Source organism: Sinohyriopsis cumingii, chromosome 11 (genome assembly GCF_028554795.1).
Source record: "Sinohyriopsis cumingii isolate HCF-2022 chromosome 11, ASM2855479v2, whole genome shotgun sequence".
Classification (NCBI taxonomy): Eukaryota; Metazoa; Mollusca; class Bivalvia; order Unionida; family Unionidae; genus Sinohyriopsis; species Sinohyriopsis cumingii.
The window spans coordinates 52,951,400-52,967,289 of NC_142971.1; the positions used below are offsets into that span (position 1 = coordinate 52,951,400).

General features: G+C 36.9%; 1 protein-coding gene across 1 annotated transcript in view; it reads right to left on the reverse strand.

The window, feature by feature from the left end:
* LOC149788460 (uncharacterized) overlaps positions 1 to 14,361 on the reverse strand; it is a 95,430-nt gene extending 81,069 nt beyond the window's left edge. The window contains exons 1-2 of the mRNA XM_089973521.1: positions 13,966 to 14,361; positions 5,783 to 6,187 (exon numbers count right to left, since the gene is read on the reverse strand). Of these exons, the coding sequence (XP_089829647.1) occupies positions 5,783 to 6,187; positions 13,966 to 14,323 (763 nt within the window). The 5' untranslated portion in view covers positions 14,324 to 14,361. The remainder of the gene's footprint in view (positions 1 to 5,782; positions 6,188 to 13,965) is intronic.
* Positions 14,362 to 15,890: the final 1,529 nt, after the last annotated feature.

Sequence of the window (15,890 nt, forward strand, 5' to 3'; positions counted from 1 at the left end):
TGTAATGATATTTGGTAAACACTGGACAATTTATGTCTGAAGCATCGTCTAAATCAATAAATTAGACATGATGGTAATCTAAATACCATTATTTAATGGTGTCTTGACAAAAACAGTTGATTCCTCTGAAATAACATAGTAGTACTATACAGTATGAAGAAACTTCAATATTTGTTCTGATATAGAAAGTTAAAAATAACTCCTAAATGCCGAAACAAAAATTATCATGGACCAAAACATAAAAACAGTCATTACCTCCACTTATTTTCCATTATTATCGAACTACCAAAATAACTACATTTCACAATTAAGGTATATTTAAACTGATACAGTATACCCTAAACGTTAAAAAAATAACAATATAATTTGTAGAAATAAAAGTAACGTTATTATGGAACAAAGCATGAAACACAGTTATTATCTGCACTTATTTTCCATTATGATCGAAATTACACTAAAAAGAACGACATTCTTAGGCTATGGTTTATAAAGTCCCAATCGCTTTGTGGTTAGCAGAAAATGCAGATAGCAAACGTCGCATGTTGTGTGGATATACACAGGCTGACCTTATCGTCGCTCTTGAACAATCTTACTGAGTGGATTGCATGACTGCATTCCGTCCTCAGAGCTTACGGACAGTTTAAAAGAAAATGTAGTCCTGGTCTGTAAAATACGTGCGAAAGTACTATGAATATCAATGTATGATAACATAAATGCAGGCGGTCAGATAATACAAAATTATGCACTTTAAGACATTACGTGTTTGCACAGATGATTGGCTCCCACGGATAATGTTGATGCACTTTAAGACATCACGTGTTTGCACAGATCATTGGCTCCCACGGATAATGTTGAACTCTGACTAACGTCGCCCGAAGCCAGAAAATGAAAAAATTTTTTCTTTTACAAATACAACCATATTTCAAATTTATTGGCTCAATATATTGTTCAAAATCAGGTCTTTCAGTTTTTTACTCTCAACATATTGCAAGAATATTGCAAGCAAAATTTGAGATTGTTTTCTATAATGAATTGGTCTAAATATGTTAGAAATTCATGATAACATGTTGAAAATCTTTAGTATTGTTTGTTTATTGTTTTGTTATTTTTTCTTGGGGGGGGGGGGGCGAAGGCATCTGTGTTTCAGTAGGCGTTGTCCGTAGATTAAAAATTCACTGTTGCAAGTTCGAAAATACTATTAACAGCTACCCGATATATTTTATTTAATTATATTTCCTTTTTTAAAAATTAAATCCATTAAATTTTAACTTTCTTTGCCGTTATCGTCAAATGTGTTGTATTGCTATTTGTTATTTAATTTGGCAGCAAGTTTAATTGACTTATGTTATGGTCTTGCGTCCCACTTCGGTCGACAGTCATGCGTTGTCATTGCTAATTTATACTTCTTCAACAGAATACTGGGTCAGGTTGGATCAAACATGGCAGGAACATTCTTTAGAGCATGCTCTATCAAACTGTTTTGGGGTGACTCCACTAGAAACGGTTTGGATTCATTAGCAGCCAAGTGGAAAACATATATTCAGCTTTTCAATACCAATTGAGCCAATTTTGATAAAACTAAAGGAAACGCACATGCTCTATAAATAAGCCTTGTTTAGTGTGGCTCCCATAGCAACGGCGTGGCCTTCATATCAAGCTGGTGGAAACCCTATTTTCAACATTTCTTTTAAACGATTCAGACAATTTTAATCAAACTTCGTAAGAATGTTTAATATGAAATATTCTAAAGAACATTTTTGTTCGGAGCGGATCACTTATTAATGGTGTGACTTCTTTAACAAAAAAGTTGAAAAACATTTTTCAACTTTTCTCCAGAACAGATAAACCAGTTTTGATCAGTTTGGTGGAGATTGTTCATAAGGCATGCTCTATTAGAACTCGGTTGGGATGGCTCAAGGTGGCTCAATGGCAATGGTGTGGTTCCCGGAGTAAAGTATTACTGAGTTTCCATGATGCCGTGGTTTACTTTGATGAATTCAGGTCAAAGCTGCATGAGTGTCCCTGTCGTTCCATAGTTCCTATTAAAATCTATTGGGGTACATTGGTGGTGTGACTGCAGCTGCAGTATTTATGGTAGGAGATCGGTAAATTACACAATGGTATGAACAAGATGGGACTCGGCAGATACCATTTATGTCGCCATGGTGGCAGATGTGATGCAATTTTGCAGGCGAAATGTAGCCCGAAACCATGATTCGACTGGCCTAAGGTGGCGTAGTAAAAATAGTTCCCAGCGTTAGGGGATAGCTTCTACGGCGTGAACTGCTGACGGTACGACAAGTTGATGAAGAGAAACCACGCAGATGTGCGGTTGATAGACAATTGGAAAGTTGTGAGATATGTGGTCTTGCTTTGATTAGAGTAAATTTATGTATAGAATGGACACCACGTTGGGCTTTCTAATTTACAGCTGAAGTTGTATGGAAGTCTTTGGAAATTTGGAGTAAACTTATGACTTCTAACGGAATCGCGCGATGGTTTAACACTGCTAGGTCAAGCAAATATCCATGGCTTGTAACACTACCATATGGAAAACATAATTTTAAATTCTTTGTTAGAACAGCTGCGCCATATTTGATCAAACTTTGTAGGCTGTGTGTCATTTATGTGATGTATGGATGACGAAGCAGAGGCTTCAACTACAGCAATATGGAACTTATTTTACCTCCTCTAGAACACCTGAGCCAATTTAATTAATCTTGATAGTAGCATTTTATATGACAAATCCTACCAGACCGGTTCTAGGGTGGCACACTAGCAGCGACGTGGCTCATGTAGCAATTAAGTATACAACCTATTTTTGTACTTCATCTCCAAAACAGCTGAGCAAATGTGTTCAAACTTTGAAGGAAAGATTCTTCGGACATGCTCTATCACAGTTTGTTCTGAGCGGAACCCCAAGCAAGAGTGTGGCTTCTACAGCAACCAAATAGAAAACCAGTTGTCGACTCTATCTTTAGAATGGACCAATCAGTTTTGATTAACCTTTCAGGAATGTTCCTTTTGGATGGGCTATGTCAGAATTGTGCTTGGGGTGGATCCGATTGTAGCGGCGTGACTTCCATAGTAACCAGGCGGAATATCTACCTCTCCCATCAAGTACAGCCATATCTACTTCTCCCATCAAGTACGACTTTGTCTCCAAAACTGCCTTACCATATCTACCTCTCCCATCAAGTACGATGTTGTCTCCAAAACTGCCTTACCATATCTACCTCTCCCATCAAGTACGATGTTGTCTCCAAAACTGCCTTACCATATCTACCTCTCCCATCAAGTACGATGTTGTCTCCAAAACTGCCTTACCATATCTACCTCTCCCATCAAGTACGATGTTGTCTCCAAAACTGCCTTACCGTATCTACCTCTCCCATCAAGTACGATGTTGTCTCCAAAACTGCCTTACCGTATCTACCTCTCCCATCACGTACGATGTTGTCTCCAAAACTGCCTTACCGTATCTACCTCTTCCATCAAGTACGATGTTGTCTCCAAAACTGCCTTACCGTATCTACCTCTCCCATCAAGTACGATGTTGTCTCCAAAACTGCCTTACCGTATCTACCTCTCCCATCAAGTACGATGTTGTCTCCAAAACTGCCTTACCGTATCTACCTCTCCCATCAAGTACGATGTTGTCTCCAAAATTGCCTTACCATGTCAGACCAAACATGATAGACCGAGTTCTAGCAAGAAAACCTTTCATATTCATATGAAAGACGCCGATGTAGCATCAGTTGAAGTTACGCAAAGTATTATTGTTCTTACTCTCTTGTCATAGATGTCTTTCAACCCAAGATACTTGTCTTTTTAACTATAATATTTGTCTTTTATACCAATGTATATAGGTGAGCGGTACCAGGTCCGTGTGGGCCTCTTGTTCTAAAACAATGCACCAAATGAATTTAGGGTGTATCCGAATAAATCTTTGTTGTTTGTGACGGAGGAAAGTTTGTGCACCATATTAGCAAATGTATTGGACCGTATGATTGCTATGCGTATTGGTGTATCCTATCTTATACAAATCAACACGCATGGGATCTTTTTTTTTAATGGCAAAACTTCATTTTTGTTTATAACTATTATAGATCAAACTACAGAAGATGTCCTGTTTTCAACAAAATAACAAGCTTGTGAGAACTTGTATTGGCATGTTTGAGAAAATAATACGTCTAGACCTGTGAATTTCTCTAGTCGGCACCTACTGTTCAAATTACTGTATGAAAGCAATAAAATGCAGACACAATATAATGATATTATAATACATGTACATTTCTGTGCGTTTTTTATGTGAACTTAAAAGCATCCCAAAATAAAGGTAAAAGTTAAAGGCTAAAGGTCATGTAATAAAGTTCGATATTTGTAACCGTTAACGATCTGAACGTAACAAGATTGAACAAGCATGGCAGTGATGTGCTTATGGGATGGTAAGTTTGCTTGTTGATTTGTTTATTTTTGTATCTTAATAATTGACAAAAAAAGATATTCATCATGAAATCTTAGTGAATCTTAACACCACTTGTATTTGGGTTTGAGTTCGATAATTCGGGGCTCAGATTTCTAAATTACAACATTTTTTTTTTTTTTTGCATCATGGACAATATTTGTTTTCTGTAGACGAAATCCGTACATATTTATCAAATGAATTCTGTAACAGAAGTACTGTTATCAAAATGTGTCCTCCCATGTCCAATATTGGTTGGTGAGTTGGACGGAGAACGAATATCCGTTCTTATAAATAAAATAACTTTGGTTATTAAAAACGATGTTGGCGTAAATGTTATCTATATCTTCCAATATTTTGCAGTTCTAAAGGGTAACATATCACTTTACGTACAAAACGCTGTAACGAAATTATTCTACTCTGCACTGATGAACGTGTGTCTGTGAGTGCCGACATTGACTCTTCTAGAGAAAAGATCACGAAGATTGATGCGTGTGTGTTTGTTACACAGTAATGCTAGATAATAATAAGACTTTCAAAAATAATGTATAAGCGCTCTATACTTTTTCTCCTTGATATTTGTTATAAATTTTAAGAGACGCAAAATGTATTATTATTATTTTTAAATATCTGTTATTTATTCCAGAAAGAATAAGAAAGAAATTGTAAGGATGATCCATCAAGTGATCTTTAATTCATGTTTTTTGCTAACTGTTTCAAGCGATCTTAAACTGATGTTTTTGCTTATCGTTACAAGCGGATACAGAATACGCATCAGACAAGTCATCTTCCGACCACTTGATGTAATTTTTGCTACAAAAGAAATTCCTTTATTTTGCAGACCTTTATGAGAATAATACTGAAAAAGATAACGAATATTTACTTATTTATCTTTAATGAAAGTCTCTGAGAATTATGCCCACTGAAATTTCAGTTGATATTTGAGTGCATTTTTGAATTGGTAACGAGACAACTTTCGTCCAGTAGATTAGAAATGTTTTAAAAAATCTAATTAATCAATATTGTAATAGAAAATACTTTAAATGAACTATGTGTGTGTGTGTGTGAGAGAGAGAGAGAGAGAGAGAGAGAAGGAGAGAGTGTGTGTGTGTGTGTGTGTGTGTGTGTGTGTGTGTGTGTGTGTCAATGGAAACCAACTACTATGTCATTTATATACATGTCTGACGATAAGAGGAAAGTTGATGAAGGATTCAGTTGTACATTGGAATAAAATGGATTATTTGTTATCACATCAGCTTTAAATTTTATGTGTGATTTTGTTTTCTCCAATGATTGAAATCCGAAATCATTCCATACCTCCCATTCCGCCGTCCGTGAAAGTTTTCCCGGAGAATGAGGAGATGCTATGTATTAGGGAAATCCTTCCACCGCTTCCCCCTCCTCCACTACCACTACCTCGACCCCCTCGTGCCGACAGGATTCCACTTCCGGTTATTACACCGGCCTCTATTAGTAGACTACCACCACTTCCTCCGCCGCAGTTCGCGCTCCCGGCGTCAACGCCATTAGCGGATATCATGCCTAGAATGGTAATGGTGTTCGTGGCCTGAATACGGAAAGCACCGCCACCAGCGCCGCCGTTCGCACCTCCACCACCGCTCCCCGTCAGGGTTGGGGCTTGCACAGACCCGTAGGCTGCTGACTCTGATCTGGAACTGAAGATGAAGGAGGCACTGTTTCCTCCCCTCCCGCCATGGCCACCTGGAAGAAAAAGGCAGTATATTATATCTACTAGACGTTTTCTTCTACTGAAGCTTTTTTTGAAACACGTACGTCAGGAAACACACGATGTTAACACGGTAATGACCTTTAAATAAATACCAAAAAAAAAACAAAAAATTATTGCTTGTAAGACTATGACTGATGCAGCTAACGCAGTATTTTTTGTTTGAAAGTGAATTTAACTATTGTACTTTTAAGTTTATTTGTGTATGATATTGTCTGCGTTTCTAAAAAGTGTGGATATGCATGACATTTTATGCATCGTTTCGTTCACTGTAAAAGAGATTAATCTTGGACACTAACATGACCATTATTCAAGGGGCGGCCTGTCCATATAGGCGAACTAGGTGCCAAGTTAAATGGGACACCAAATTTAAGGAGAAATTATTGGAGGGGTGGTTTGCATGGTTCACCTAGGGCGCCATTTGTTGCAGCGATTGTAAGGCCGCCTCTGGCATTATTTGGTTTCCCCTGCAAAGGACAGGCCCGAATTAAATATCAACTTTCCGACGATGTTGCCATTGGTGTAGATGTCAATCTTAAGTGTTTGCTTTTAGTTCAGTTTCTCTGACACTGTTGTGTGTATACTCATGATATTTGATTGGTAATTTGTCTTGCTGGGTACAAATCACTATAGGCAGAAAGAAAAAATCACAATCTACTTTTTACAGTGATCATATTAAATATTGCAATTAGCTCATTTTCTCTGACTGTCCTCTTGATACCGACATCAAACTTGACGAGTATCTTCGTCGTAGAGTGTACTATTTACCACGGACTAAAAAAAAAAAAAAAAAAACCAGATCACAGTGACCTACCATTCTGGCTCTAGAGATTTTGGAATGATTTTTGATTATTCAGGTTAGACATACTGATCAGCAGAACTTTGTTGCAAAAAGAAGTCTCATAATTTTAAATCAATCTCTGTCACTTTGAGCCAATCCCATCTCTACTGAGATACCAATAGAGAGTCTGACATTAGTGGTACCGTAGAGACAGTATGGCATTGGAAGTATCGTAGAGAGAGTCTGCATTAGGGATACTCTAGAGAGGGTATGGCATTAGGGGTATCGTAAAGAGAGTCTAGCAAGGAAAGTCATGGGGTTAAGGGACATTTGGACATTTGCCCCCCCCCCCGCCGAATTTGCATGTGCTGTACAGTTGCTGTAACCTACTTACGAAAATTAACAAGCCCGTCAAGTTTTGCCACCCCACCCTTCGAAAAATTGAAATGACGTACCTGCTATTACTCTCTCTCTCTCTCTCTCTCTCTCTCTCTCTCTCTCTCTCTCTCTCTCTAATATGTTAGTCAGCGCGTTGATACTTGCATGAATCAAGTTTACCCCCCCCCCAAGTCTACCTTCCCCCCTCAAAAAGAAATGTTGAAATAACGTCCCTGGAGTCTGGCATTAGAGGTATATTACAAAGAGTATGGCATTATGGGTACTGTTGAGAGAGAGGGGAGAGAGAGTCGGGCATTAGGAGTACATTAACAATGTCTTACGTACAGTATAAGGCAGAGAAGCCATTCAACGTGGTGATTGCTATGACAGATCACATTTTCGTTGACCCTAAATAGCAAAGGTCATCTATAATAATAATAAAAATAGATGCATGACTTGCACAAGTATATATTTTAATAAAGAATTAAATACTAGTATCACACCAAGGGTGCATAAGCAGAGTGAAGCTTTGACCATGTATCCATCATTTAAGAAGGTTGTTGTTGTTGTTGTTGGGCGTAACGGCATTTTTCAGCACAATATAGGATATACGTGGCGGCCAGAATAAATGGTAGGGGTAAAACCAGGGGGGAAAACCCGGAAAGAACCACAGACCCACGAGAAGCTACTGGCAAGCTTTCTCACATACCTACATAGGCCGTAGCCGAGACTCGAATTTTTAGAAGGTCAGAAAAGTGCATCACAGTCTAAATCTGACAATGTTTTAAAAAATAAATATTGATAAAAATGATGTATCAATTTTTGCTTTTAATATTTGAAATAAAACGTTGCCATTGTGACGTACATCCATCTGTATACGTTTTCATACAATAACTATTAATACGGATATTATCCACATATCCCCAAACACAGACCCGACTCCTTTTCGAACACACGAAAGTTGAAGTTTAGTGGAAATGACTATTATACAAAACGTCAGACTCGCTACCCAAGGTCGCAGATAAACACATTGCTACATACATACGGGGCTTCGTGGATTGAACTGGCGATTCTCACTAATCAGTCAGGAAACTTATAATTAAATGTAAGTAAGTATTCCAGATCATGATACTGGTGGTGATATTAATGCCGCCGGTGATGTTACTGGTAACGATCATCATGGTGGCTACAATAGTGAAATTTTTCAACTGAATTATGACAATTTGCCATCTGCAACATTTACTTTAATACTACAACCTTATCGTCTATTGCCGCCACTTCTTTTTAGTAGTAGAACTCATCCAAGATTCCGTACCCTATATAGGAATTGAATCGGTGTCTGAGTCTGCATTAATATCATCGCTTTGAATGACAGTATTTTTTTTATTTTTTTTTTTGTTCACTGAGACTACATTTGACATCTTTCTTTGCCATACTTGTAATATGCTGATGTGTCACGTGAAATAATTTTACCTTTTATAAATGCAGTGTTGTTGGTAGTGGTTATGTTGTTGTGGGTTTAACGCCATTTTTTTTCAGCACACGATAGATGGCGGCCAGTATAACTGGTGGAAGAAGAGCCAGGGACAACATCGGGAAGAAGCAACGACCCACGGGAAACTGCTGGCACGTTTTTTGCGCATACCGACATTGGCCGAGCCCGAGACTCGAACCAACGCGGATAGATGAGATGGCAGTGATAGGTAAAAGCGGGTGCTTTATACCACTTGGTTTGACTTGGCGCAGTGAGAAATAGGTATGTTACCAACGGATGAAAGGTATGCGTGAAAACGTGAATAGGAATAATAAAGAAAAATACATACAAATAAATACAGTGAATTTGAGCCTTCTGTGCATGTAGAAACAAGCCCAAGAGATGACGAATTGTTGGTTAATTTCAAGTAGTTACTTCCTGATAATAAAAAAATGGAGTTGCCGCATACATTGATTGAGATTCGATCTAAGTTACTCTCTGCATGTAAAAACAAGTCCAACAGATGCCAGACAGAACACGATTTATCTTACCTTTAATTCATGGTACAAAGGACTTGCTGTGTTGATGGGTTCCGGTAGAGCAATCATCAGTAAATTTTGATCTAACATTACACTCGTAAACTGTTTCTTATGACCTCAAGACGAGGCTGAATTTAAATCAGATGTAAGTTGATTAAACTGAGGTCTTACTATCAGGTTTATTGTATCACCTTAATAATAACTCTTAAAATACATCTGTAACAAGTCGTAGTTGAAAGCTTTCGTAAATCAAAAAATAAATTTTCGACACAAAAACAAAGACTGAGCCGTGTTCAAATCCAAACATTTTGTCCAATATATTCATTACTTAATTAAGGATCAGGTTTTCATCGTGACTATCAAAGATCGTTTTTGTAAATAAATATTTTCCAAAATACTCATTTGATCTTACTGGTTACATAGATGTAATCAAATTAATTACTGTGTGAAAACATTGTATCTCGTTTATCAATATTCTCCTGGTCACGATGCGGTAGGTTGGATAACTTAAAAACAACAGTAAAAGCTATTTAAGTGAAATACTTCTCTCTGACGACATAAGATTAGGTAGTCGCATATTTTTAAGGTTTAAACACGCACACATTTACACACACACACACACACACACACACACACTTTCTAAGGCAAACACATTATAGGAAAGATTTTGCGAAATAAGAAAGCTGTAACATTTGCCTTGTTTAAAAAATGTATCATTATTTTGTCGTTGCTGTTATCGTATTATCCCATGCTGCCTACACTGGATGATTAGATGAAAATCGAGGCAAACATTATATCCAGTTGCGTCGTCTTTTTCGGGATTTCTCACAAGATTAACCTAAAGGATATTGTTTCCCTCGACATAATGAAATCCGAGTTTGATATCAGCGTAAACATTTTTTTAAATTTGTAAAACTGACGCAAAAAATGGTCAACACAATATTAAAAGATATAGGACAGTAGCCCGTGTATCAAAAAGTACTGGAACCTAAACTTGATATAGAACAGAATACGTGTCCAAATTATGTATTTGAATGTGATCGCGATTAAAATGAGATTTCTCACATTAGAATGATATTTCTCACACTAAAATGAGATTTCTCACATTAAAATGAGATTCATCACATTAAACATTTTAGGCGAAACTGTATAAATATAGAACAAGGTAACTAAAATACAAAAAGATCATAAATTTAAATTGTAAAGTTGAAAAGGAGAAAAAGACATTTTTGAAGTGAGTGAGGTAAATAGATGCTTATAAACCTCTCTTCGGACGACTGACAAATGTACGAGGAGACGCTGATTTTAATGACTCTTTTACACTGGCATTAATAGTTAGTTACAATGACTATATAAGAAAAACTCTGACATTAATAGTTAGTTACAATGACTATAAAAGTAAAATTCTGGCAATAATAGTTCCAACAGTTATACTGACTCAATAAGTAACACTCTGGCATTAAAAGTTAGTTACAATGACTATATAACTAACACTCTGACATTAATAGTTCCAATAGTTATAATGACTCTATAAGTGACACTATTATTAATAGTCCCAGTAGTTAAAATAACGATAAACTGTTCCAACTTATTAACTGACTAAATTAAACAAGTAATAACAAGAAAATGTGAAACTGGTCATAGGAAATATCAATGACCTCGACTTTGAATATAAAAATATATATCAATCTAGGACATCGAATTTGAATCTACAAACAGCAATCCAGGATCTTGACATTGAATCTAAAAATGACGGAGATAAGAACTTTTAATTGAGACAATGTAGCCAGTAATTTCATGATGTACCGTCACCCATGCATGCATACTTACAGACAGACGAACACACGCACGCACGCACTCGCATACACATGCGCATGCATGCATACATACATACATATATACATACATACATACGTACGTACGTACGTACGTACATACATACATACATACATACATTGTTAGGGGCCCCGAGTGGCCGAGTGGTCTAAAGCGCTGTCCGTTACGGATCACTGCCATCTCACCTCTGTCTGCGTGGGTTCGAGTCCCGGATTCAGCCATGTGGGTATGTGAGAAAGCTTGCCAGTAGCTTCTCGTGGGTCGGTGGTTCTTTCCGGGTGTTTCCCGGGTTCTTCCTCCACCATTAATACTGGCCGCCATGTATAACCTATCGTGTGCTGAAAAATGGCGTTAAACCCTACAACAACAACAACAACATACATTGTTAGAACGCGAAGAAAACGTAAAGAGTCGCATACATTCGTCATTTATAAACAGAGTAGCAGAAAAATATACTAGTTTGGTAATTTATTTGAGGGGACATGAACTTAATTATCTAAAATTAGTCATTTTTGTTAGATTTTCTATTTATAACGTCCATTTTGTACAATTCCCTGAAGATTCCAATATAAATCTCGACTCGACTCACTTTTATGATTAGTAGTACATGACGGGTATATTTGAAGTGGTCTGACTTACAAATAAATAAATAAATAAATCAATAAATAAATAAATAAATAAATTAAATTAAATAAATAAATAAATAAAGAGGCCATAAACTCATCTTTAAGCATGCAGTGTGATGTGTTCCTTCTACAGGGTAGAGCTTGCCTCCATTATCCTAATTTGACCATTGTGACCTTTATCCATATTGTTGTTAAATTTCAGATTTTAGGAATAATAACTCCAAACTCGGAATTCTGGGGAAAAGCTTTTCAATTTTTGCTGTAGTAAACAGTAATTCAACAAAGAGGAAATCAGTAATGTATCCATATTTGATTTCTTTGAGTGCTTTCGCATCATCGTCAAGAGAGAGAGAGAGAGAGAGAGAGAGAGAGAGAGAGAGAGAGAATGTATTTAATATCCCGTATCAGAGGATCTTATCTAGACATTTGATAACCGACAAAAATTAGATGATGAGAAAACCACAGTTATCGTCATTGTTATTTACTAGTGCGACTCTGATACTATCATGACCTGAAATTTATATATATCCATACTTTTTTGAATTATGATTAAAATTATATAATTTACTTTGTTCAATCAACTGACCTTGTTTCAGTAGCAAAAACATTATGAGTAACAGTTTCAGCTTGAAAGTATCTTAATGTATTGCCAGAAACAATTCATCGTTACATATATATATATATATATATATATATATATATATATATATATATATATATATATATATATATATATATATATATATATATATATATTGTTAACTTAGTGTAGTTATATGTGTATTTGACACGTACGTCCAAATTCATCTCTAAAATCATATTGTTTTATGGTTAGTCTAAGCTTATTATATAATAGTTAATCTGTATACGTTTTACAACATACGATATTATAATATTTTTCCCTGGTTATTTCGTTCAAAAATCTAAGACACCCATACACGATAAGTATATGTCTCGTTTGGAAAACTAAAGCGCTCGTAACGCACAAACTGCCCTCTACTGTGGTCAGTTTATATGGCAAATTCGCACACGTAGGAGCATATTTCAAGGGAAGTAAAGAAAAATTAGTAAGTTATTTTTGTCTAATAGTAAGTATTAAATCCTGGCTGTTGTCTGACTGTAAAGGCCTTCAATATAAGCATTTACATTAACGATAGTTTGGTTAATTACTTAGTTGTTGTGATTATTATGTCAATAATGAAAAAGAGACATTTAAATCAAATATAATAAGACAAGTAATAGCCCAAGTGGTCTGGTATTCTAAATTCCCCATGACTCATTATCGCTTCATAATGCACGCTGTATTTTCCACGCTGAGACAGTGCTTATCTGGAGCAAATTCGAGATTTGTATTTGCATCTGGTTCTTAAATTTGATGTCTTGCTGAACGTGTTGAAATAAAAATAACGTTTTAAAAATTGGATTAGGTGCATTGTTTTCTCTGGAAACTCAAATGGAACCTTATCTAGAAGAAATCGATGAAATTTCTTATACATCGTAAGAGATTATTTTGGTTCGTCTTTCATTCAACCTGTATTTTGTATCATTAGGCATGGCCCTCCGCTCCAATTTATCTTTAACAATTTTTCACACAGCAAAAGACCATCAAGAGTGTTCGAAATTTCCCGATTTATTTGTTAATTATAGTAATTAGTCTCGTAAAACCTGTTCTTGTTTCAAAGGAACAAAACCAACAGAAAAAGAAAAGAAAAGCTGTATATATTTGGCTAAAGAAACATGGATAAGAACGGTGGATGCAGTGTGTGTACAAGAATGTGATTTAGATTCTTAACGTGGCTTTAACAATTGTCAGTCACATCGCTACGATGGCTGCAGTATGATGGCAGTTTATAGTGATTTCTAGACTGAAACATCATGCCGCAGACATGTAGCATGATGTCCCACCCAGTCACATTATCCTGGCACCAGGCAGATCAGTCATAACACTAACATCTTAATGCTGAGCGCCTAGCGAGGCAGCTGTTAGTACCATTTTTATAAGTCTTTCTTATGACTCTGCCGGGGTTTGAACCCGCGACCTCCCGCATCAGAAGCGGATGCTCTAACCACTAGGCCACCGGAGCGGTGAGTATGAGAAGAAGAGAGAAGAATGATTTACCTCCTGATCCCACCGAATTTCCCATTCCCAGCCCTTGACCGGCAACGTCTCCGGCCCCATCTGCAAGAAGTTTCCCGCCAGAATTTACCGAAAAGGAAGATGATGATACTATGGTCACCGTTCTATCTGTTCCTGCCTGTGACTGAACTTCAACAGTCCCAGAAATATCAACAGATGAAAAGTTATAGACTCCTGGGACCAAGAAACATGTTGTTCCAGCACCGACCTGCAGGTTGGATGCTGCAGTGTTGCATTGTGTGGCAGCCAATTCCACCCTTCCTGGCAGCGTTGCAGATGACAAGAGGTAGACAAACACAAACTGTTGGACCGAGGCCCTCATCATTGTCACCTGAAGCATATTGTTCTTTACTTAGTATAGATCGTCCGCATACCGCGGAAGACACATTTTCACTGAAGAAATTTCTCTGTGTCGTGTGTTAAAACTAATCATACTGACACATACTTCTGAATATAATTACCCTGCCCTCTATTGATAGGTTCCCAACCAATAGCTCACCTTGAAGACTGATACGAAGCAGATATCCTGTTAGATGACAGCAGAGTTAAAATTTCGGGGTTGAGCTTTTATCTTAATATATTTACAAAGAGTGGACCTAGTGATTGATATGATTCATAGCAATATATTCTACTGAACGGTCAAAACTTAATAATTGTAACACAAATCCGAAGCGTCCTATAATATAATATAAATAGCATTAGACCACAAGAGATGCTGTGTTTTATCTACACTATAAATACACATCGATATTTTGACTCGTCCTGGAACTCAAATATAGACAATTGCACTTAACTTGGGGGGGGGGGGGGGCAGTTATGCAACAAAGTCTTTATTACAGAGTAGCTACCAAAATTAGTACATTGTTTAATTCAGAAGCCATATATGTCTATTTGTAAAACACTCTAGTAAGTCTACTGAGGAACCATAATTATAAAGTTTAAATTACTACAATTGTTTTTGTGGGTTTAGCCTACTCACAATAAATGGAAAACAAAAAGATCACTCAGAAATTTTAATTTCAGCTCCGTCTATATTGGTCTCTGCTAGAACAGCCGTCGAACTGGTGCACTGTTTTTTTTTTAATTATAAATTAAAATGATCACACTGATCAATTCTAATTCGGTTTTGTCGGTATATATCTACTCTATCGCCATTGCTATACAGACTAAGCTACACGGCTTAGAAAAGACGAGTAAATCATGCATCGTCGTTATTATGTGCTCAGTCAAGCGAGCCCCATGTGTTACACCATACACATTTCATGAACCAATAACCTATTGACATAAAATATACGTATAGGTTTCTGACACACGGTCACTTTTATTATGGCAGGAATCTCAATTTTGCACAAGCTTTGCCAGCGCATAATGTATGAAAAGTAAAATGATTGCACTACCAGATTGATAGGGCAGGTTATGACGGATGTTCCACGTGGATAGTAGCCTTAAACCTTACCGAAAAACATTGTAACATTGTTGCTAAGCTGCAATAAGAAGAGCTAACCGAAGATGATGTGCTCGGGGCGAAATTATCTTACAGCTGTTGATATGAGGAGAACAGCTTTTAGACCATAAAGTATAAATTTATTGATCAGCAAAAGCCTCACATTGTGTACACTCCAGTGTGTTCTTTTTGTCCGTAGGCAATATGGCAGTGCACGTAGGTAAATTCTTTTTATAGCGACAAGTCGTATTTGTAACCTGCCCTATTGCAACACTGTATGAACACACAACTAAAGCACAGCCATTATAACTGTGATATTGAAATCGTGCTACTGAGATTAAACGGAGCTGGTAAAGTAGAAGGATGATCATCTTTACTAGCCAATGTTCTAATATGTTAACCATATCTACACCTTGGCGGATCGAGCAGATATCTCTGTGCTCCATGTCTGGGAATTTCATTG